This window comes from Lithobates pipiens, unplaced genomic scaffold, assembly GCF_037356315.1.
Source record: "Lithobates pipiens isolate NorthernLeopardFrog02 unplaced genomic scaffold, aLitPip1_a1.2 Scaffold_18, whole genome shotgun sequence".
In the NCBI taxonomy this organism is placed as follows: Eukaryota; Metazoa; Chordata; class Amphibia; order Anura; family Ranidae; genus Lithobates; species Lithobates pipiens.
The window spans coordinates 31,877,098-31,899,365 of record NW_027507758.1 but is presented as its reverse complement, the minus strand read 5'-3'; the positions used below and the strand labels follow the sequence as shown (position 1 = coordinate 31,899,365).

General features: G+C 43.7%; 1 protein-coding gene across 5 annotated transcripts in view; it reads left to right on the top strand.

Moving 5' to 3' along the window:
- SPTBN1 (spectrin beta, non-erythrocytic 1) overlaps positions 1 to 22,268 on the top strand; it is a 295,191-nt gene that overhangs the window by 210,952 nt on the left and 61,971 nt on the right. For all 5 annotated transcript variants that reach the window (XM_077485548.1, XM_077485547.1, XM_077485546.1 and 2 more), the window contains 10 exons: positions 354 to 507; positions 2,056 to 2,926; positions 3,026 to 3,163; positions 4,648 to 5,404; positions 7,587 to 7,789; positions 9,014 to 9,104; positions 11,437 to 11,583; positions 15,015 to 15,278; positions 20,624 to 20,848; positions 21,056 to 21,145. In XM_077485548.1, the coding sequence (XP_077341674.1) occupies positions 354 to 507; positions 2,056 to 2,926; positions 3,026 to 3,163; positions 4,648 to 5,404; positions 7,587 to 7,789; positions 9,014 to 9,104; positions 11,437 to 11,583; positions 15,015 to 15,278; positions 20,624 to 20,848; positions 21,056 to 21,145 (2,940 nt within the window). The remainder of the gene's footprint in view (positions 1 to 353; positions 508 to 2,055; positions 2,927 to 3,025; positions 3,164 to 4,647; positions 5,405 to 7,586; positions 7,790 to 9,013; positions 9,105 to 11,436; positions 11,584 to 15,014; positions 15,279 to 20,623; positions 20,849 to 21,055; positions 21,146 to 22,268) is intronic.

Sequence of the window (22,268 nt, the reverse complement as noted above, 5' to 3'; positions counted from 1 at the left end):
CCCTGCGCCCCGCTCACTAGTCACAGAATTTGATTGACAGCAGTGGGAGCCATTGGTGCCTATCAGATTGTGCAAATAAGGGACAGAGCCCAGAGAACTGCTTTTGTGTACATCTTTGGCTCGGGGGACACATGCAGCATAGAAGGTTTTTCACCTTAATGCATAGAATGCATTAGGGTAAAAAAACACCCTAAGCCTTTACAACCACTTTAAGACTAGCAGTCAAAAGTATCAGTACCTTATGACTCAAAAAAAAATACAACTTTGAGGCCTAGGCACTTATGGGTCCATTTTAAGATGTCTGTACCTACTCAGAAGATGATTTTTTTATTTTTTGGTTATTTTTTTTGCAGGTGCTTCTGTTGTCCCAGGATTATGGGAAACACTTGCTGGGAGTGGAGGACTTGTTACAGAAGAATGCTCTGGTGGAGGCTGACATTTCCATTCAGGCAGAGAGAGTACGTGCCGTTAATGCATCAGCTCAGAGATTTGCTGCAGGAGGGGAAGGTAAAAAAAAAATGTATTTTCAATACAGCCTAATGTTGTCAGACCATTAAATATTGTTAATCTCCCTGGTGGTACGATTATGTCAGATTTTTTTAGGGTTAAAGCGGTACAATGTTTTGCATGGAAATTTGATATTTTATATTGTAGGCCTGTAATTTTTAGGAATAGCGAACTTAAATCAGTCCAAACAAGAGTCTAGTAGAAGTCCCGGGTATGATAAAGTTTGAAACACGAAATGATAATATAATAAATAACTGTAATCAAATCAAAAACGCTGAAAGTGTCGATGTCGTCATTTTCAGTGTTTGATGAATTTCCCCACAAATCGCTATCGCTCAATTCTGCTAGTGGTTCTAATTTATTATCGCTGTTTTCTAGCTGGTCTAAAACCGCTTTTGACGTAGAGACACTTTTTGGTTGCTATGGACAATCTCCAGTTTCCAGGCAGAAAGAACAGTATATATATAATATAAATCTGCATGCAGAGCACTGAAGAAACCGCTAGGGACCAAAGGGATGTGAAATAATTTGATACAGTAATGTAATCTTTAAGATTACAGTGTATTGTGTGTTTTTAACTTTTTGAATTTGATGCCGTGCCCCATCCCCGTGCGTCACGACGCTCGCAGGGAACAGAGCCCGGTACTGTGATGAATCAAGCGGAGTACACAGCCAGCACACACAGCGGGGGAGACCTTGCAGGACCTTGGGGACAAGGTAAGTAGCTTTGCCTGCATCCTGCGATGCAATCCCGAGTGTGGCTCGAGGTTACCGCTTTTGGTACTGGATATTCACCCCGACCACACTCTGGAATACCGCCAGGGTGGTTAAACAGTGGTGTACAGTAAACCTTTCGACCTAAAGTAGGCACTAAAGATGTAAATTAGGAATGCACCAATACAGGTATCGGTGCTATCAAAACCGCTACTTTACATTGTGATTTATTTTTTCCATACAAAATGAATAGGCGCGAATCGAACTGCAAATAATCGCATGCAACTTGGAACAGGAATCCAGTGTGATTCCTGTCCGAAATGTAAGCGGTTTCCCCACACTGCTCCTGCGTGAACCAGGCTGAAATCATTATGACAAGCCTGGGTTCACACGGGATCGGTGAGAAACTATATGCAATTCAGACAGGAATCGCACCACATTCCTGTTCAAATCACAAGCAATTTTTTGTAGTGCGATATGCGCCTATTCATTATGTATAGACGCAAATCGCATCCCAAAGTATTGGTACTCTGTATCGGTGAGTACTTGACTGAAAGTAGAAGTACTCGTACTCACTGATTAACAATAATGGTATCAGTGCATCCCTAGTGTGAACGAGGCAAGGTGTTTTGTGATGCTGGATGTACCTTTCTTTGCCATAAACTAGTTGTTCTGGGTGCCCAGATGTCCAATGAAATGTAAAGTATTATTATAAAATAAGAAATACAACTCTCCTTTTAGAAATAGTAATGGAAGTAAAAAGAGTGGGAAGTCTTACACTCATGATGCAAAGGAAAGCCATTTTTCAAACTCTTTTCTCTGCCCTTCACATAGGTTACAAGCCGTGTGATCCACAGATCATCCGGGACCGTGTTGCCCACATGGAGTTCTGCTATCAGGAACTGTGTCAACTGGCAGCTGAAAGACGTGCACGTTTGGAAGAGTCTAGGCGGCTTTGGAAGTTTTTCTGGGAGATGGCGGAAGAGGAAGGATGGATTAGAGAAAAGGAGCAGATCCTGTCGTCCGATGACTATGGGAAGGATTTGACCAGTGTCATCCGTCTACTGTCCAAACACAAAGCTTTTGAAGATGAAATGAGCGGGCGAAGTGGCCACTTACACCAGACTATCAAGGAAGGAGAGGAGATGATTGCAGAGGAGCATTTTGGATCTGAGAAGATCAGGGAACGAATCAAGGATATTCAGGAGCAATGGGCTAACCTTGAACAGCTTTCAGCCATTCGCAAGAAACACCTGGAAGAAACCTCAAGTTTCCACCAGTTCCAGGCAGATGCAGATGATATTGATGCTTGGATGTTGGACATCTTGAAGATAGTGTCCAGTAATGATGTTGGACATGATGAATTTTCTACTCAGTCTCTAGTCAAGAAACACAAAGATGTGGCTGAAGAAATTGGAAGTTACAGATCCACTATTGATGCTCTACATGAACAAGCCGCTGCCCTTCCCCAGGAACAGTTTGAATCTAATGAGGTGCAGAGCAGATTGTCAGGAATTGAGGAAAGATACAAGGAACTGGCTGAGCTCACGCGACTTCGGAAACAGGCATTGCAGGACGCCCTCACGCTGTACAAAATGTTTAGCGAAGCTGACGCCTGTGAACTTTGGATTGTTGAGAAGGAGCAGTGGTTGAACCATCTGCAAATCCCTGAGAAGCTAGAAGACCTGGAGGTTGTTCAGCATAGGTAATCCATAATTTCATCCCTGCCACTTGGTTGGTTCTGTAGGTGGCCAGAATACAAGAATATGATTATCAACGGCACATATATATTTTTATTTTTCAGATTTGAAAGTCTAGAGCCAGAAATGAACAACCAGGCATCACGAGTGGCTGTCGTGAATCAGATTGCTCGTCAGTTGATTCACAGTGGACATCCGAGCGAGACTGAAATCAAAGCACAGCAAGAGAAACTGAACACAAGGTAAGCTTTGAAGTCCTCCCTAAAAAACATATTTTTATACATTTTCATGGATTGTAAAATAAACTTTCCCTTTTAGTCTAGACTTTAGCACCTGGTCACACAGTTTGCATTGGGCAGCCTTGCCCAACATGTAGACGAGGCAATTTGCCTTATGTTCTTATGGTGTATGAATGGAGGACAGACAGATGAATAAATGAAGGGGTTGTAAAGGCAGAAGGTTTTTTTTTTTTTTATCTTAATGCATATGCATTAAGATAAAAAGCCTTCTGTGTGCAGCTTTCCCCCCTAATACTTACCTGAGGTTCCTCTCTGTCCAGCGATGTCCACGAGTGTTTCAGCCGTCCAAGATTCTCTTTCCTGCTTGTCTGCGACACAGCAGCGGCGCCATTGTCTTCAGATGCTGTCAATCAAAGTCAACTAGTCAATCAGGGGAGAGAGGGGGTGGGTCCGGGTCAGAGCTCCGTGTCTGAATGGACATAGGGAGCTGTGTCTCAGCTCGTGTTCCCCCATCGCAAGCTGCTTGATGTGGGGTCACTGAACAGGAGTTAGGGGCCAGGATCACAGAAGAGGGACCCAAGAAGAGGATGATTCGGGCTGCTCTGTGCAAATCCACTGCAACAGAGCAGGTAAGTTTAACATGTTTATTTTATAGGGGAAAAAAAAGACGCAAGACTTTATAATCACTTTAAAGAGGAAGTAAACCCTGATGGGTTTACTTCCTCTTTTTTTCCCTGCAAAGGTAAAGCATAATGGACTACTATGCATCGCATAGTAGCTCATTATGTGTCACTTACCTGACACAGGAGCCAGCGAAGTCGCCGCTGATCCCTGTAGTCCGCCGCGTCCATCTTGCTGGTGGCGTCTCGCAGCTCCGACCAATGACAGCGGCGCAACCGCGATGACGTCACTCCCGCGCATGCGCACGGGAGTCGCGCCTCGCAGCTCCGTTGCTGTCATACGGCGAAGCCGCGATGACGTCACTCCCGCGCATGCGCACGGGAGTCGACAAATTTGGCAAATCCATTCTTGCATGCGCCGTAGACAGCGGTGCCCATTTTCGGGCAAATATCTCCTAAACCATATAGGTTTAGGAGATATTGCTTGGACCTACAGGTGAGCCTTAATCTAGGCTTACCTATAGGTCCAAGTTGTTTGGAAGGGTTTACTTCCTCTTTAATTCATTGATTGTATTTCATTCATAGAGGCTATATTACCGGCTTCTGTGGATGAAGGAGGTGTGTGTAAAGTGCAGGCATAGTTAGGCACTCTTGATCAGTGCCTGTCACAATCAGCTCTGTTAACCCTCACTGCACAGGAAGTATATAGGCAGGGGGGGTGATCGAAGGAGGAATATTTCAATGTTCTTTCAGCAACTAGATTTCTAAAGCCCAACAGTACTAAAGGATCCAGGTGATTTGAAATAAGTGAAATAACAAACTTCAGACCAAAACCTGACAAAAATCTTGCTCATGTTTTTCTATTAGGTGGGGCCAGTTTAGAGAATTGGTCGACAAGACAAAAGATGCCCTCAGTTCAGCACTAAGTATTCAGAACTACCATCTTGAGTGCAATGAGACAAAGTCCTGGATTAGGGAAAAGACCAAAGTCATTGAGTCAACTCAAGACCTGGGCAACGACCTTGGTGGAGTCATGGCACTCCAGCGGAAGTTAACTGGTATGGAACGTGACTTGGCTGCCATTGAGGCCAAACTTACTGATCTCCAAAAAGAAGCAGAGAAACTGGAAGCTGAACATCCCGACCAAGCTCAGGCCATCATGAGCAGGCTTGCAGAGATTAATGAAGTATGGGAAGAAATGAAGACCACCCTGAAGAATAGAGAAGAGTCTCTTGGTGAAGCCAGCAAACTTCAACAATTCCTTCGTGACTTAGATGATTTTCAGTCCTGGTTATCGAGGACACAGACGGCCATTGCGTCCGAGGACATGCCAAATACGTTAGCAGAAGCAGAGAAGCTGCTTACTCAACACGAAAACATTAAAAATGAAATCAATAACTATGAAGAGGATTACCAGAAGATGAGGGACATGGGTGAGATGGTGACACAAGGGCAGACGGATGCACAGTACATGTTCTTGCATCAACGTCTCCAGGCTCTTGACACTGGATGGAATGAGCTTCACAAAATGTGGGAGAACAGGCAGAACCTTTTATCTCAGTCCCATGCCTACCAGCTCTTCCTAAGAGACACCAAGCAAGCAGAAGCTTTTCTTAATAACCAGGTATGTTGTTGAGGGCAGGTATAAAAAAATCATATTTCTGGAGACTTTAACTTCAGTGTTGCCAAATGGTCTGCATATAAGTAAAGAAAAACCTTTAGAGCAGCCTTTCTCCAACTTTTTAGCATGGAGGAACCCCATGAAATAACTATCCAGTCCCAGGGCATCCATTCTTATAAATACTGTATCTATAGCTCATAATAGATTAGTGTGATGGTCAGTGCAAAATAATGCTTCTTAACTGAAAGGCAGAAATTGTTCATCGCTCAAGAAACACCTAGCAAACTCTGGAGGAACCCTTGGGTTCCATAGAACCCTGGTGGAGAAAGGCTGCACTAGAGAATATGTTGGAAGTGAACATCTATGTTCAGGAAACCGTGGGGGGAAAAAAAAGGTTAATAGGATGTATATTGTTACCTTCCGTTGAGCATTTCCAAACATTAACAGATCCTGGGTGAAGGCAGAGATGTTTTGTCTGTGTAACTGATAAACCTTTGGTCTCCAGTTACATCTGGTATGTAACAGGGCTGCATATATAAAGACTAGAGGAAAAGAAAGTGTAGGTGTTGTCCAATACAGTCAGATGCCAACTGTAATTTTACTTCTGATTTTATTTTACATTTGATTGCTATGAGCAGCATCTCCACATTTCTTTGTTCAATGTGTTGAAAAAGTATATATTTTTGTTGTATTGGGACTTTATATGAGGCAAAGGCCAATATGCCCCCATCCCTATTTAATGGAAAAAAGAGGGGGGAGGGACAAGGGTTGGGACTTTAAATAAAGCTTGTGGCTGCAAAAGAGTACAATGATTGTAAAGAAATGTATAAACATATATTGATATTTAGTAGTTGATAAACTTCGTAACATGGTCTTAGTTTTTTTTTTCGTCAAAGCTTAATTGAACAAGCTGCAATTAGAAGCTGATTGGCTACCATGCACAGCTGCATCAGATTTTGCACTCTACAGTTTTAGTAAATCAACTCCATAGAGTACTCTATTTATCAACCCACTTCCACGTCTTAAGGCTTAATTCACACGTATATGACTCCAAAGTTGCATCGACTGTGGAGTGCAACTTTGACGCAACTTTGGATGGGTGCAACTTTGGATATGACTTTGGCTTAGACCAGTCATAATGGACAACTTTTGCATTGTATCACATTCAGGTACGACTTTCATGCAACTATTGAGGGTTCACATTGAAGTCTATGGCTTTCAAGTTGCGTTAAAGTTGGACCAAAGTAGAGCGTGAACTAACTTGTAGTCACTGCAACTTTAAGACGCACATATATGAATGATTGTCATTGGGAAAAAAATGAGAAATGACCTGTCATGCAACTTTGATGTCCAAAGTTGCTTGACAAGTTGCACGAATGTGAATGAAGCCTTAGAACAATTTGAACATATTTTATTAGTTATTAATTGAATGCATAGTAATGGGTGGACTTTGGGAAAAACAAACATCCCATTTCAGAGGCTGAGATAAACCTTTTTATTTCTAAGACCCTATATATCTACCCACTTCTTTAGAACTATATAATCTGTTGTGAAACCACAGACGCTATTCCAGAGGTGTCCGAGGCTTCTTCGGCTTCCACACGCCCCCTACACAGATGTCATCGAAGCTGTCTGCTTGAATAGTGACTCTGGGGACATCAGTGCAGGGAGAAGTAGCTACAGGCTGAAGAAGCCTTCCACACTTCTGGGTAATGGTGGAAGTTCCACAGCTGATTGCTCAGAAATGGAGCAAAGATTGATGAAAGGAGGAGACCAACTTTACGCACTTTTCTATTTTTTTACAGCACTTTGAGTGTGCCTATTTAGTTTCTGTTAGTGAGAGTGTATATTTACCTGTAAGCCGTCTTCCAAACAGGAGGACAATCTGGTCTTTGTACTTGAAGCATATCAACCCAGGTCTTATCGGCATCCCTTTCAGATGCATGATTCTCAAAGCTTGCTTACAACGAGCTGGTTGTATTCAGTGTGATGAGCTCAGCTGAAAGGAGCTGGCGATCTCTGCATTATGTAGCTCTTCTCTTTTTATTATATGTATTTTTGCTGACACATGTTTTGTAAACAGACGCCATGTTTTGTATAGATGTCATCATTTTAAGGGTCTCAAAACACCCAGATATGGTGGATCAGCACCACATATAACTTTATCTTTCATCTTTCCACAAAGGAATATGTCTTGGCACACACTGAAATGCCCAATACCTTGGAAGCAGCTGAAGCTGCCATAAAGAAACAAGAAGACTTCATGACCACGATGGATGCCAGTGAAGAGAAGATTAACGCAGTTGTAGATACCGGCAGAAGACTAGTCAAGGACGGCAACATCAACTCTGATAGAATCGAAGAAAAAGTTGACTCTATTGACAGCAGGTTTGGCTACATTTCTGTTCAGTGTTCTGCTGTATATGAATTGGCTTCATGTTTGTTTTTTTACTGAATCTGGCATATTATTTTATTTTCTATGGGTCTAAGCATACTCCTGCCTTAGAGATCTGTAACATGAAAATAGTAAAAAAAATATATATATATAATTTTTTTTTTTTAATGGGTCCAAGCAAAAAAATAGGAAAATATGCATCTGAGGTACTGCATGTGGATTGTATTTTTAACTATCTGCATGTAAACATGTGCGAACACCATTACTATTATTATTATACACGATTTATATAGCGCCAACAGTTTACGCAGCACTTTACAATGTATAGGGGGGGGGGACAACACCATTACAGTACAATACAAAAGGTACAGGAGGGTCCTACTCATAGAGCTTACATTCTAAAGGGAGGGGGTGGTGGTACAAAAGGTAATAGCTGCAGAGAATGATTTAATAAGAAGCCTGCATCTTGGCAATGGAGGATGCTTAGCAGCAATAGCTATCTGAACCCTAGCAACTGGGGATGCTAGGCAGCAATAGTCATTTGCATCCTAGCAATGGAGGATTATAGGTGGCAATGGCCCCCTGCATCCTACCAACCAATAGACTGTATTAATGCTGTGCACTTGCATGCCAGTAAATGTTGCCCAAAGGATGCATGCTTACAGAGCACTTTTTTTTTTTTTCTCAGGATTTCTAATTTTTATTCAGTTTTATTTTCACTGATTTTTTTTTTCTCCTTTAATCTTTTATAATTTTATTGGAAGCTTTTTTTTCTTAAATCAAAGTGAAGTTTATTGAGCATAAGAAATAGAATATACATTCAAATGTAAGGTGCAACAGGCGCCAATCAAAAGGATAGAACATTTGACATAACCATTATAACTACAAGCTATAACAGGTCATATTGCCAATGAGAGGCCAGAAACAGATCTGATAGGATCTATTGCGTCTGAATGTTGGGTTAGTAGCGGATTTAGAGAGTGTGGCACGGAATGTGCGGGGAGAGACGTAAAATCAATCAACGTGGGAGTGAAGGGCAGTGGCATGGGATACATCAAGGACCATGTGTTGTAAAGACTTTTTTTTTTTTTTTTTTTTTTTGCTTTTAAAGGTTTTAATTTTCATGTGTTAATAGATCTGCTTAAATCCGACGAGGTAAAATGTAAGCAGGACTTTTTAATTAAAGCCTTTAATTGGTTTTTCTTTGTATTTTTAAGGCATCAGAGAAATCGGGAGGCAGCAAATGATCTTTTGACTCGACTGAAGGACAACAGAGAGATGCAGAAGTTTCTGCAGGATTGTCAAGAGGTATGTGCGGTGCAGATGAGGTGGCCAGAATGAGATCAACGCTGTAAATAGGATCATTTTTACAGATTAGATTATAGTAGCACATAATGGACTGACCAACATCCAGAATTCTTGGAAACACTTCAGAGGGTCTTGCAAGGTGTATAGTGGTATTTTATAATGCTCACCTTGTACTTCTTATAAAGGAGATTGAAGAGAACCTGTGTTGACGTTAAATGCTCTAAAGTGTAGGCGGATGTAAAATGTAGACATCTAGAAGTTCCTCTATAGCCTTGTAGAGCAGGGGTGGGCAAGCATTGGCTCTTCAGGTGTTGCAAAACCCCATCATGCCTTTAGGAGTCCCTGTTATAGAGTTTCCTTGGAGTCCCAGGATCAGACATTCTATATTGCCAATCTACAGGAGTTTAGAAGCCGCCTACTGCTATCTCATTATTTGTCGATAACAAGCGAGTGCTTGCTCCCCACCTCCCCCTCTCCTGAACCGTACCAGGCCACATCCACCACAACTTTGGGTGGTGATTGGGGGGGCGGATCTGTGGGCTTATCAGAATCTGGAACTCCTCTTTATCAAGGAGACCCCTAGATCAGCCCCCCCCCCCCAAATGTGAATGAGTATGGGGCACATAATACCCCTACTCATTCATCAAAAAAGTGCTTAAAGTATATAAAAACACATACACCGTTTTTGACAAGTCCTTTTATAAAAAAATTATAAAAAAGGTCCTTCGGTGTAGATCCATCGCCGACCCACAAAAAAGAGCTTCACACCTGGCATGGACTCCTGTTGAATGACCGCTCCACCTCCTCCTGCCGCTAAATATACGGAGGGACAGGGCCACCTGATGACATCACCTTGTGACTTCCTCCCCCTTATTACATCACTGACCGGGATGCAGCGGCTACCCGCTCCTTAACAATCATGGCAGTTACTGGTTAAGGACGCCGGCGGCTGCCCACTCCTTAACCAGTTAAAACGCATGCCAAGACCACTACTTAATTACCGCATGTATTTATTTTCTTTTGTGAATTTACTTTTTTACGCTGTTTTATGTGGCATTTACTGATCATTTTTTGCTTTATGTAAAAACCTCATAAAGCAATAGTGAATTGACATTTTCAGGATCGCGTGCGATATTTGGGAAAGCACCTAAATGCCACATGCGATCTGCTTAGGTGTATGGAGCCCACAGTCTGATAGTTCCTGGCCTCTGTTTATGATCGGTAGCCAGCAGGATGGGCCCCTGATCTTGTGACCACTGTGACATCCACTTAGTGATCATGTCATTGGGAAGTCTGTCCTACCACCTGGCAATAAAACTTGTTATCCAGTCCCTTCACCAAGTGAACACACCACAATAGGTTGGACTCTTACCAGAGAGCCTGGACCCTTCATTAGGAAGGGTGAAACAGGCCCTTCGTAATAAAGGGCCCAGGCTCTCTGGTAAGAGTCCAACCTATTGTGGTGGCATGTTGACTTGGTAAAGGGATTGAATAACCTTACCCACGGTTGAATCATGGAGTTTGACCATTCTGGTCCATTTGAGAGACAAATTTTTCTGGACTGTTCATTTCTAAAAAAAAAAAAAAAAAAAATTGTAGCGCAACACACCTTTATTTTCTTGTTTTTTTGTGGTAATCTCACATTTGTGGTGCTGCTTTTTTTCACACTGAATAATCTTTTCACATGCACAGTATTTTTTTTGTGTTTATTAAAAAAAAATCACGCCCTACTCTGCAGGAAGGGGTTAATGTGTGTAGGAAATCTAGCCCAATTTGTACACTGCAGTGTTCTTGGCATATAAATGTTCTGTGTCTATAAATCTACACATCTTTGATGTGGACTGTCACCGTGCATGCCTTCTTTCTTGGACATTCCTCATTATCTGTGTATTAATGATGCATGGAGAGTACATGCCTCATGCATTTATTAATGGGCTCTGGTGGAAGATAAAAGTGACGTTCCTAAGCTGACATTGTCACCAACACAGCTCAGGATGTTTGGGAACCAGACCCACCTCAGCCAGTTTTCCCTTCTCCTCAATCACTATATTACTCTGTGATTACCGGTGCCCCTTCATTTGTCATGGTATTAAATACTGCAGTGCTAGCAATCAGCAGTTCCCATGTAAGAGAAATAGGTATTTTATTGCCGTTCATAAAGCAATGTGTAGTAAACCGGACCCAGAGTTCATCGAAGAGCATAGATGATTCGCTCCATATGCTTTTCATTTTTTTTTTTTATGGATTTAATATGCTCCAGATGTTTCAGTAATTTTGTTTTAACCTGGCATGTATCTTATGAGTAATAATGCTCTGTCTCCTCGTCTTCCAGCTGTCCCTCTGGATTAATGAGAAAATGCTCACTGCTCGGGATATGTCGTATGATGAAGCCAGAAACTTGCACAGTAAATGGCTGAAGCACCAAGCTTTTATGGCAGAACTGGCATCCAACAAGGAATGGCTGGACAAAATAGAGAAGGTGATGCTCTCTAAATACAATACGTCAGGGGGCGCTGGAAAGATTTAGTCTTGAGTTAGCAGCAAGATGGGGATTACATATGCTGGCACATGTATGATGTTGAGATGAGAATATTGTGTATCCAGAATCTTTAGAGCTGCGCTCCATTTAAAACTGAAAATTAAGCTTTAAAGTGCAGCAAGGGAACACAACCGATCAAAACCAGGGATTCTGAGTACCAGACATCAAGGGTGCACCCACACTGGTAGTTTCAGCCATGCCCAGGCGCAGTTCACCCCCTTGATGCAGTACATTTGTGTAGTGTGAGTGCACTGAACAGTTCCTGAGACTGCTTTGAATAGGCAGTCTTGGGCATGATTCACATGTAGTCCAAAACGGTTCACCTCCGTGTAAGCATAAACTGTGCCTGAGCACGGACCTGGCCGTATATCACTGTGGCACAGAAGCAGGGATCTCTGTGGTCTGGGTAACCGAAGTGTACCCAGAAACACATACCGTAGAGCGCTGTATCGCGGACCTGCCCGTAGAGCGCTGTATCGCGGACCTGCCCGTAGAGCGCTGTATCGCGGACCTGCCCGTAGAGCGCTGTATCGCGGACCTGCCCGTAGAGCGCTGTATCGCGGACCTGCCCGTAGAGCGCTGTATCGCGGACCTGCCCGTAGAGCGCTGTATCGCGGACCTGCCCGTAGAGCGCTGTATCGCGGACCTGCCCGTAGAGCGCTGTATCGCGGACCTGCCCGTAGAGCGCTGTATCGCGGACCTGCCCGTAGAGCGCTGTATCGCGGACCTGCCCGTAGAGCGCTGTATCGCGGACCTGCCCGTAGAGCGCTGTATCGCGGACCTGCCCGTAGAGCGCTGTATCGCGGACCTGCCCGTAGAGCGCTGTATCGCGGACCTGCCCGTAGAGCGCTGTATCGCGGACCTGCCCGTAGAGCGCTGTATCGCGGACCTGCCCGTAGAGCGCTGTATCGCGGACCTGCCCGTAGAGCGCTGTATCGCGGACCTGCCCGTAGAGCGCTGTATCGCGGACCTGCCCGTAGAGCGCTGTATCGCGGACCTGCCCGTAGAGCGCTGTATCGCGGACCTGCCCGTAGAGCGCTGTATCGCGGACCTGCCCGTAGAGCGCTGTATCGCGGACCTGCCCGTAGAGCGCTGTATCGCGGACCTGCCCGTAGAGCGCTGTATCGCGGACCTGCCCGTAGAGCGCTGTATCGCGGACCTGCCCGTAGAGCGCTGTATCGCGGACCTGCCCGTAGATCGCTGCATCGCGGACCTGCCCGTAGATCGCTGCATCGCGGACCTGCCCGTAGATCGCTGCATCGCGGACCTGCCCGTAGATCGCTGCATCGCGGACCTGCCCGTAGATCGCTGCATCGCGGACCTGCCCGTAGATCGCTGCATCGCGGACCTGCCCGTAGATCGCTGCATCGCGGACCTGCCCGTAGATCGCTGAGCATGGAAGCAGGGACTCCTGTGGTCTGGGTAACCTACGTGTATGTAAACTTGGAGTTCCACCCATTTAAAAGTCAGCAGCTACAAAAAGTGTCCCACGGTCATGTGATGTGGCCGCCCAAAGCCTCGCTTCACTCCCCCTCCTCTCTGCGGCGCTAGCACTGCACGTTGTGAATGGCTGGGCAATCTTCTGGGACCTGTGACGTGTCCCAGAAGATTGCAGGGAGGGAGGGGGATAGGTGAACCTCCGCTCGTCGGCACCAGGAGAGGAAGTCGGAGCTGGATTTCTGTGAAAACTAGATATACCTGTGCTCAAATCCCAGTAGCTTCTTACATGTATATAATCTGAGGTGCTAAAGGGCTGTGATCACATGTTAACACTAGACATTCTGGATAACTGTCTGTACACTGCAGGGGTACAGAAGTGTGCAGAGGGTTATCCAGAATTTCTAGTGTTAACATGTGATCTAGCAAACTTTGCAATGAAAAACAAGGATTTTTAGTTATCACATATTGCAATAATGTTTTAGCTGACTATTTGCATCACAGTAATACCTCTTATGACCAGTCCTACTCTACTCTGCCACTGCAAATGCTACGGTGGACACAATGCCAACATGGGGCAAACTGAGACAAAATTGGGAGAGCTCTTGAGAGACTAAGCGCCATGTAAAGCACTAGGGAAACTTTATTGTACAAAACACTTTTATGGGTATAACTTTTATGTGTAATTTCGAGATGCACTGAAATTTCAGCAGCAGAAAATAATGTTATCGGCATTTTATCAATAGGAGAAAAAGGTTGGCGATAATGGCACCGGAAATGCATGCGTTTTTACCCCAATTTTACTGTCCTTATGGTTTGTTTTGCATAGGTCAGCTGACTCAAAAACTGCATCAAAACGCAACACCGGTGCGTTGTTAGTGCGTTATTGATGCTTTCTTTTTGTGTTTTCAATGCATTTCAATGGGGAGCTGCGTTTTTTGGTGCATATTTTTTTCTAACTGGCCAAAAATGCAGCAAACAAGATTTTTAACACAACAGAAGTGCAATGGACCAGTGTGAAGAGATAGAATAGAAATTTTAAAAGGAATACATTTTACTTGAGCTTTTCTTGCACTAAAGGTGCCGCTAATGGCTGGAAAATACAAATTCATTTAAATTCATGATATTAAAAAGTCAAAATATAATATAATTACATATATTAAAAAAAGTATGTATGTATATGTGTGTGTATGTATATATGTGTATATATGTATATGTATATGTGTGTGTGTGTGTGTGTATATGTATATGTATGTATGTATATATATATATATATATATATATATATATATATTATATATGTATGTAATATTATAGAGAGAGCGATAGAGAGATATATATATATATATATATATATATATATATATATATATATATATATATATATATATATATATATATATATATATATATATATATATATATATATATATATATATATATATATATATATATATATATATATATATATATTAGTTAGGCTGAATAAAGACTCCAGTTCAACCTGAGTATGGGTGCATAGCTACAATTATCCCTATTTATTGTACCCATATAGCTCCATCAATTTATGCAGCGCTCCACACATATATCGCACACCCACGTTGGTCCCTACCCTCAAGGATCCCACAATCCAAGGTCCCTTGGTGTATACTTTTTTTTTTTTTTAAACTGTCAGTGCATCCTCAATTTTCGGTTTCACCACCAGAATTTTCATTCGGTGCAACTCCTAAAATAATTTTGTCCTTCACTTTGCAAGCAGTAAAAGACTAACCACAAGGCTGTCCAAAATATAGGTTTGTGTCATTGTCATACTTGTTTTTATATCATTTATTTTTCACATTTAGACAGCGCCAGACTTTAACTTTTCCTGGAATTACGTCTTTCCACTAAAAAGTTTCATAGCCAATTCTGAGTATTCTTGTCCTGTGTTGTAGGAAGGAAACCAGCTGATTGTGGAAAAGCCAGAAACGGAGCCCATAGTGAAGGAGAAGATGACAGGCCTGCATGAAATGTGGGAAGAGCTGGAAACCACAACGCAGACAAAGGCCCAGAGACTTTTCGATGCCAACAAAGCTGAACTGTTCACCCAGAGCTGTGCAGATCTGGACAAGTGGCTTCATGGACTGGAGAGTCAGATTCAGTCTGATGACTATGGCAAGGATCTCACCAGTGTGAACATCCTGCTGAAGAAGCAGCAGGTGAGTGATTGGTTGATAAGAGCGTGGGTAATGGTAAGGATTGGTTATCTGTGCCATTTCATGTGCTTCTCCACATACGGCTCTTATTTCCCGATGGTACATCTCCCCTTGTATTTAGGGCCCATTCATTTCTCCGCAAGTTTTAAATACCTGAAATAAAAAAAAAATTGAAATAAATACTGATATGCCTCACATCTGTACGTTGTGGTGCACTGGTGTATTTTTGTTACTGTCTTCATGCATTGGAGTACCTTTCAGAATGAATTGCAGTGTATTGTAATGTACAATCAATAAATCCCTGCATTGCAAGGAACTGCACATTACCGAAACACAAAAGTGTACCCTTCCACAGCCTTTGCTGATGTCTCTAAAAAGAGAGCCAAAAAGGGGAAACTCCACTTGTTTGCCTCCTCCGCTGCCATATTTGGCATTTTTCCGGGGGTGGGGGGGGAATGGGTACCTGGTTTTTGACAGGTACCAGCTCCCAGTTCCGGCTGGCTTCGCCATGGCAAAGTCAACCAGAATTTCGGCCCCCCTCCTTCACCTGCTGCCGGGCCATTTGCGCAGAAGGGAACTGCTTGTGAAGCTGCAAGGCTTCACTGCCTGTTTCCCTTAGCTGAAATGGCGACGTCGGCACCTGAGAGCAGATTGAAAAATTGGCTCTGGTGAAGAAACCGCTGGATTAGTGGACAGGTAAGTGTCCTAATATTAAGTCAGCAGCTGCAGTTGTTACATTTTTTTTTCTGAAGGAGCCTGGAGGCTCTGCTTTAAGCCTGCAGGGCTGAGTGAGTAAAATGTAAACCTTGTACGGCTAGCTGTACTCTTGCTTACATTGGGCTCGGAGCGTGTGGCTTTAGAGAAGCACATCATTGACGGTTGCTTGGGTTGCGTAGTTCACTTGTTCTATCGCAGTCTTCGGTTCCCATACAGCAGCTCCCAAATGTACAAAGTGCCATAAGTAGCCCTTATGGCACTTGCACATTGCAGAGGGCAATGTGGGCCATTGTCCTCTGCAGGGACCTTCTGGGTCTCCAGATCTGCTGATTACATTAATGTTGGCCTTTGCTTCCATCAAATACCAAAGGACTTCTAAAATCTTCCATCACAAGAGGGTGCCAGGCACAGTACACATAACAACGCTTGCAGCATATTTGGAAATCTTTTTCAGTGACCCATAGGCAAACCCAGCAAAGGGAATCTAATGACTTGGAGCTTTAATTCATTAGCGATCAGAAATAGCCAGGGACAAAGGGGAGCGTGTAATTCAGGCTGTCCTCCCACGCAGCCCCTGCCAGTTATAGGCTCTATGCGGCTTCTGTTTGCACATTTATTGTGCTGAAGTCTCAGACAGCTTGTGCCGGAATGTGATCTTTCAAATGTCAGCCAGTGAAAGGACTATGAAGAGGCATTGAGTAGGCACTGTACCCGGGAAAGAAGTCCTTCACACAGAGCCTTTCTTTTCTCTCTGTCATTCTCTCCCCGTTACATTTAGTGCAGACGCGAGCCAGATTTGTGCAGCCAGGACTGCCTAGAAAAGCTACTGAATCCCTCCAGGGACAAAGGCTCCATATGACATTGAAATCCCATGTGCAAATCATTAGGTCCATTATGTATGTCACATATGCCAAGCATCCCACCGTACAGCACCCTCTGCTTGTGAGATAACGCACTGCGTTTAAATGATCCTTTTAATATTATAATACAGGATTTACCGTATATATGAAAGTATAGGCCGACCCGAATATAAGCCGATGCACCTAATTTTACCACAATAAAATGGAAAAACGTATTGATTCGAGTATAAGCCTAGGTTGGGAAATGCAGCAGCCTGCCAGTGCCCATCATATACAGCCTATCGGTGCCCATGAAATGCAGAAGCCTGCCAGTGCCCATCATATACAGCCTATCAGTGCCCATGAAATGCAGCAGCCTGCCCGTGCCCATCATATACAGCCTATCAGTGCCCATGAAATGCAGCAGCCTGCCCGTGCCCATCATATACAGCCTATCAGTGCCCATGAAATGCAGCAGCCTATCAGTGCACATTAAAAAAATACAGCCTGCCAGTGCCCATCATATACAGCCTTACCAGTTCCTGGTAATGAGATGTCCCGCTGTGTCAGATTGGAATCACCGTGCAGCCACAGTAATGATATCCCGCCTCCTATGACACGCGGCACGATGATTCCTAGCATTGGATCACTGTGCCATCTATCACAAGAGGTGGTCTAGGAGGCGGGAAACCAACAGGGGCGCCGGACCGATTCATGAGCGGCACCCAGCAGGATGGCCCCGCCCCTTTTCCGCCTCCCTTGCGCGACATTTTTGACATAAACTCGACTAAAAGCCGAGGCGGGGTTTTTTTGGCCTAAAAAATGGGCTGAAAAACTCTGCTTATTCTCGAGTATATAAGGTATATAGCACCGACAGTTTAGTCAGCGCTTTACAACACGAGGGTAGACAGTACAATCACAATACAATTTAATAGCTTAGGACTCTTGGCAAATGATATTTCATAATTTGCAATCTTCTCTGAACAGAGAGCAAATCACATGGCAAGATGTTTTAAAGAAGAATACTTTTTTTGTCTTGAACTGACGGACTATTTACCAGTCTGTCTACTTGCCACCATTGCCTTCTATTACATGGAGTTGCTTTTGATTGTGCCATCACCCATTGTTTTCTTGGTTTACTTTTTGCTGTTTTGCAAGCCATTTAATTTGTTAAAAAAAATTCTTGGTTGATGCCCCTGGAAGGTGGAAATCACTGTAACGGACACTGCAACTCCAGTGATCTCTGTCTGCTTTTGGGTCCTATGCCGAGTGGCTGCCTTGCTGCATCCTGAACATGAGGTTGGCCCCTCAGTATGGGTGCAATTCTCAGAATGATTGAATGTCAAGCGTTCTCTGATTGGACAAGGTGGAGAGGCGGGGCAGTGATGTTGCGCTCTCCATCTCATCTTGTCATTAAATGCTTTGCATTTATACAGAGAATGCAAAGCATTTTCTGAATGGTGCTCCTTCTGAGCGGCTGACCTCTTGTGTTCCGAATGCATCACATCACGGCAGCCACTCGGCACAGGACCCGGAAGCAAATGGAGATCACTGGAGTAGTGGTGGCTACTTCAGTAATTTAGAGCTTCCAGGGGCATCGGCCAGGTATGTGGGGTTACTTAGGAAATGTTTTTTTTTTTTTAGATTTTCTTAAACCAACAAGAAAAGGAAATTGGGAATTTTTCTGATGCTTTTCTCTCAGGCATAAGGACAAATATGTGCATAACGTTTTTTTTTTTTTTGTTTTTTTTTAATCCAATAGTTTTATTTACATATAATATAATATTTCACACTATAAATCATTGCAAGTAGGGCAGTACATTCTACTTTTGTAGCTCCCCACTGCAGATAATTAATTGGTTATTAAACAGGGCTCGGGGCAGTATTCATTTTGTCAGTTAAAACATTTTAGTTGACTAAATTAATACTATTTGTCGACTAAAATACAACTAAAACAATTGAGATGACTAAAACTAAAATGGGACCAAAACTAAAATGCAATTTTCTTCAAGACTTAGGGCTCCTTCACACGGACATGTCCATCTACGAAGCCCGCTCTGCTCAGCGGGGGATCCCTCCGTCTATCCCCGCTGAGCAGGCAGATGGCAGGTCCGTCTCTGCACACTGTGCAGGGACCAACCTGTCAGAGCGCCGCTCTCCTCAATGGGGGATCATATGAAGACGGACCGTAGAGTCCATCGCCACCCGATCCGATGACGGATGGAAAAGTAGGTTTTTCCTCCGTCACACTTTTTCGGATTGGAGCGGGTCAGATGTCAGCGGACATGTCACCGCTGACATCCGATGCTCCATAGATGTCTGTGGAGCACCCGTTCAGGTCCGCCTAAAAAACTGACAAGCGGACCTGAACGGATCGTCCATGTGAAAGAGGCCTAAGACTAAAACTAAATTGTAATATGACTTCAAAATTAACACTGGACTGTAGTGCATGTTCATACCGCAATACCTTAAATAATAACACATTCGATTTTTCACTCCAGCAGTATATAATGTGTTTGGAAATTGTAGAGAAATGCTTAACTAATGCATTACAATTTAACTACACCCACTAGATTTTAGACTAAAATGAGTTTGTCTAAAATGTACTGGAGATTTTAGTCCTCTAAATACGACTAAAATTAAAACAATTGCAGAAGTGGGACTAAAACTAAAATACCATTTTACTACTAAGGCCGCGTACACACGCGCGGACTGTTCGCCCAACCTTGTCCGCTGAACAGTGTTTGGGCGGACAGTCCGCTCGTGTGTGGGGCTTCAGCGGACAGTTTCAGCGGACAGTTGGACGAACAAGGTCTTACGGAAATTCCGAAAAACTGTCCGCTGAAACAAGGTTTCAGCGGACTGTTCGCTCGTGTGTAGGCTTGTTCGGCCAACTAAGTCTCGCGCATGCTCAGAAAGGATTTCCACGTCGGAAGGTTGCATTGCAGTGTATAGGACGTCGTATTTTTCGTCCCGTCGTACGTGCCGTTCACGTCATCGCGCACGGTTTCAGCAAACTGTTCGTCCGTCGTGTGTGGCCATGTCCGTCCATGCTAAGTTTGAGCGGACTGTTTGCCGAAACTGTTGGACGGACAAAGTTGGGCGAACAGTCCGCGCGTGTGTACGCGGCCTAAGACTTAAAACGAAATCGAAAATTTGCTGCCAAAATTAACACTGGTTGTGGGGACCATTTTCCATGCATCATATGGATGGTTGGCACTTGCCCACCAACCCATGGTCGGCAGATTTGACATTTACAGTGGATTTGCAAATCTGTTGCAGATTAGGTAACCCATAGCCAAACAACATTTCAGGTTGCCTTATCTGAGCATGCGTTGGCTCTTTCCATGTTCTTGTGCAATTGGTTGTCTGGGGTTGGATTACATTTCTGTAGCATTGAACATGGTTGGGGTGGGTATAAAATCACGTTCTCAGCTGAACCGCTTTTCAGCCATCATGTACATGAACTTCAGTGACAGCTAATCGCCTCCTATTTAGTAGACATTCATATGGAGCCAGGTTTTTTTTTTTGCTTTTTTTTAATCTGCTGTCATAAATAGAATGTCAGGCAAAAATTTCCAACCCACCAGACTTCTGATATTGGCTCCCTGATCGTTTGCACTCCGATTATACACCGATTATTACACGAATGCACCAAAAATGTTTGTCCTGTAATAATCTTTGCATACGTGAAATGTAATGATTTATGTCCCGCTGCTGTTCTTGCCCACCGTACTTATTTGAAGAGGTCTCTCTTCTTATCTTGCATATAAAAATATTTCCTTTTGTTAGATGCTGGAAAATCAAATGGACGTGCGCAAGAAGGAGGTGGAAGAGCTGCAGAGCCAGGCTCAGGCCCTGAGCCAGGAGGGGAAGAGTCCGGATGAGGTTGACGGTCAGCGTATAGTTGTGGAGAAGAGGTTCGTGGAACTAATGGCCCCACTAAATGAGAGGAAAAAATATCTCTTGGCTTCTAAAGAAATTCACCAGTTCAACCGAGATGTGGAAGACGAGATTGTAAGTGACCCAAGTTTCTAGCGTTCTGCATGATTTGTCAGCTGTGATTTCATTCTAGCTTATTCTTTCTAGAGTTTTAAATAGCGGGGGTTCAAAGTTCAGTCTCTCATCCTAATAAAATTGTCAGAATAAATTTGCTTTGCTTTCTGTTGAACATATTCCTTTTTTTTTCTTCTTTTTTTTTCTTCTTTTTTTTTTTTATTCCAGCTCTGGGTTGAAGAGAGAATGCCTCTTGCAACATCAACTGACCATGGACACAACCTCCAGACCGTGCAGCTACTGATCAAAAAAAATCAGGTGAGCTCCTTAGGAGGTCATTGTAAAATATGATGCTTTGAACTTAAATCAGAACTTTTAGATTTACTGAGTTTTGTTTTTCTATGAAAATATAATGTAGACATAAGCAAAAACTAGTGCTGCATCGAAGTTTCGGCCGCTGAAAATATGGGTTTTAGCCACTTGACGCCAGCTACCGTCAGCCCTTTAAAGGGTTTGCTATGCCGGGAGGCAGGGTGGGGGGTATGGCCATGTGACCGCCATGATTGGTGGTCACATGATCTGAAAAGTCTCAATAGCAAACAGCAATCGGGAACCTTTCCATGAGCAATTTCATTGGGTTCTAAATAGGGTCGCACCGATACTGGTATCAGTGCCGATACCGAGCATTTGCACAAGTATCGGTACTCGTGCAAATGCACCGATACCTGAAACTGAAACTGAAACTTTCAGGCTCGGCTCTTTGAGCTGTCAGTGGGTCTCCCCTGTTGACAGCTGAAGTGTTAGGGCCGGTTCACACAGCGGGCGATGCGAGGCGACACGACTCGCCTCGCCTCGCTCCCGCAAGTCGCCCACGTTCTGTACAATGGAACCGTTCTGAGAGGAGCGACTCGAGTCGCTCCGACTCAGAAAAAAGGTTCCTGTACTACTTTCGGGCGACCTCGGGGCGACTTGCATTGACTTCTATACAGAAGTCATTTGCAAGTCGCCGCCGAGGCCGCTGCAGGTCGCGGCGAGGCAAGTCAGAGTCGCCTCGCCTCGCCTGCAGTGTGAACCGGCCCTTAAAGAAGTCCGGTAATTGGAGCTGTCAAAAAAGAAGCATCCGGCAATGTTTATTAACAACATTGCTTAGCCACTGAAACACTAAAATAAAAAGAAACATTGTATCTTTTTGAATCTTTGTTTCTTCATCTGCAGATTAAAGGGATGAACAAATGTCCCTCTGCTTAACCCAGCCTCCCTCTGGAGGAACCCTGGTTGAGAAACCCTGGCTTAACCCTTCATAAACCCTTAATTGACTTTAATGAGCCTTAATTTACTTTAATGAGCCTTAATTAACTCCCTATTCTCCTCAATTTAAATATTTTCCTGCTTTTTTGATTTTTTGTTCATGTCCATTTTATAAACGATAAACAGTTAAAAC